Genomic DNA, 2231 nt, shown 5'->3' on the forward strand with positions numbered 1-2231 from the left:
AAAAGTAAAAGTCGTAGTAACATACTAATCTTACTTTCCTCCTTTCCTTGTTCTTAATTTGCCAAAACTTAAACTAAAAGTGCCAGTAAAATTGTTTGGTTGTTAACATCAGAACTGACGTTTTACTGTTCTATATAAGAAATCTGAGTTGATGTGAATTTAAATTCGGACGTGGGTTTTATCTCATTTAACTGAYGCTTGTTATAGGAWTAACCACAATCAAGTGTAACTTATGATCTGCTCAATTTGTGTAAATAAATGATTGCATAGTCTTTTATGAATCAACTTGAACTCGCCTGAACGTTCACTTATTGTGTCACTTTTCACTTCGCACAGTCAAGATATTAACAAGTAATGAGAAATACCTTGGTAAAAGTTTCCTCTTAACCTTGTGTATGAGAGATGTGGGAAAAGCTTAATTCACCTTAAGCTCACTTTTACATCTGTCTCAGTGCAGTTTAAAACGTGTTACATGTCGATGATGTCTCATTCTTTTGTTTTAGTGCGTAAACATGGCTACTGGCAGCAGCTTCCTGTCTGAAGATCAGTGCTCCGTGTGTCTGGATGTGTTCACCGATCCGGTCACCACACCATGTGGACACAGCTTCTGTAAGTCCTGCATTACAGGCCTGTGTAGTACCAGTGTCCAGCAGCAGTGTCCCGTCTGTCAGGAGCTGTTTGACTCCAGACCAGTGCTGCGGACAGACACCGTCACGTCTGAGACGGCTGCTTATGTCAGGTCCTCAGCTGGACAGACAGCAGCGAGCATCTCACAGAGAAGACTTTCCAAAGATGTCCTCTGTGACATGTGCACTAAACCCAAACAGAAGGCTGTGAAGTCCTGTTTGGACCGTCTGTCCTCCTACTGTGAGACACACCTGGAGCCTCACCGGAGAGTCTCGGGTCTGAGGAGACACAAACTGGGCCATCCTGTGGAGAACCTGGAGGACAGGGTGTGTAAGAAGCACGAGAAACGCTTGGAGATGTTCTGCAGGACAGATCAGACGTCCGTGTGTCGATCCTGCGCCGTGTCCGATCACAAGAGACATCAGGTCGTCCCTCTGAGGGAAGAGGGTAAAAAGGAGGAGGAGCTGGAGAAGACCGGCGCCGGTGTCCAGCTGGTGATCCAGGACAGGCTGCTGAAGCTGGAGCGGATCAAACAGTCCATGAAGCTTGGCAAGGAAGACGTGGAGGGCGTGACGGCGGCTGTGGTGGAGGACTGCGCCGCTCTGATTCAATCTGCGCGCCAAAACCTGGACCTGCTCATGGAYCTGATCCAGCAGAAGCAGAAAGCAGCCGAGACACGAGCTGAAGGCTTCATAAAAGAGCTGGAGGAGGAGATCTCTGAGCTGATGGATAAAAACCTGGAGCTGAAGTCCCTCTCTCAAACTGAGGACCACCTTCAGCTGCTACAAAACCTTCCGCCCTTGAAAGTCCAAACCAGGGACTGGACTAACATCCAGGTTCAGTCCTCCTGTGACGGGACCGTGAGGAAGGCAGCGGCAGAACTGGAGACGCTCAGGAGACGGATGAAGAAGCTGTGCGCTGAGGTTGAGCTGTCCAGGGCGCGGTTGCACTCAGTGGACGTGACTCTGGACCACGATACGGCGGACCCTTACCTGGTCCTGTCCGAGGACCGGAAACAGGTCAGCTGTGGTGACGTCGAGCAGGTCCTCCCCAACAAACCACAGAGACTGTCCTCGTTCGCCGTCCTCGGAGAGCAGGGCTTCTCCTCGGGAAGGTTTTATTACGAGGTTCAGGTTGAAGAGAAAACCAAGTGGGAGCTSGGAGTGGTCCGAGAGTCCATCGACAGGAAAAGCGAGAACACAATCTGTCCTGAAAACGGGTACTGGGTCGTGTGGTTAAGGAGTGGACACTACAGAGCTCTTGCTGGACCTTCTGTCCCTCTCTGTTTGAAGTCCAAACCCCAGAAGGTGGGCGTGTTTGTGGATTATAATAAGGGTCTGGTTTGTTTTTATGATCCGGACACTGCAGCCTCCATTTACTCCTTCACCAAGTGTAAGTTCAGAGGAAAACTGTTCCCATACTTCAGCCCCTGCTCCAGTGATGACGGGAAAAACTCAAACCCTCTGATCATCTCTACAATCACTTCAGTGYGTTAGACTTCATCCTTTTTTTAATCAAGTTACGTGCTTACACACGGGGTGCCAAGTGTAAAATAAAATGCTAAAACTAACATTTTCATTATTTAGCTCACTGCTCTTACATGT

The 2231-nt window shown here is 48.7% G+C and overlaps 1 protein-coding gene across 1 annotated transcript in view; it reads left to right on the forward strand.

The window, feature by feature from the left end:
• Nucleotides 1–2183, forward strand: part of LOC106522564 (E3 ubiquitin-protein ligase TRIM21) — a 5259-nt gene extending 3076 nt beyond the window's left edge. Inside the window, exon 2 of the mRNA XM_014015615.1 lies at nucleotides 504–2183. Coding sequence (XP_013871069.1) covers nucleotides 513–2123 — 1611 coding nt within the window. The 5' untranslated portion in view covers nucleotides 504–512 and the 3' untranslated portion in view covers nucleotides 2124–2183. The remainder of the gene's footprint in view (nucleotides 1–503) is intronic.
• Nucleotides 2184–2231: the final 48 nt, after the last annotated feature.

This window comes from Austrofundulus limnaeus, unplaced genomic scaffold, assembly GCF_001266775.1.
Source record: "Austrofundulus limnaeus strain Quisiro unplaced genomic scaffold, Austrofundulus_limnaeus-1.0 Scaffold132, whole genome shotgun sequence".
Lineage (NCBI taxonomy): Eukaryota > Metazoa > Chordata > Actinopteri > Cyprinodontiformes > Rivulidae > Austrofundulus > Austrofundulus limnaeus.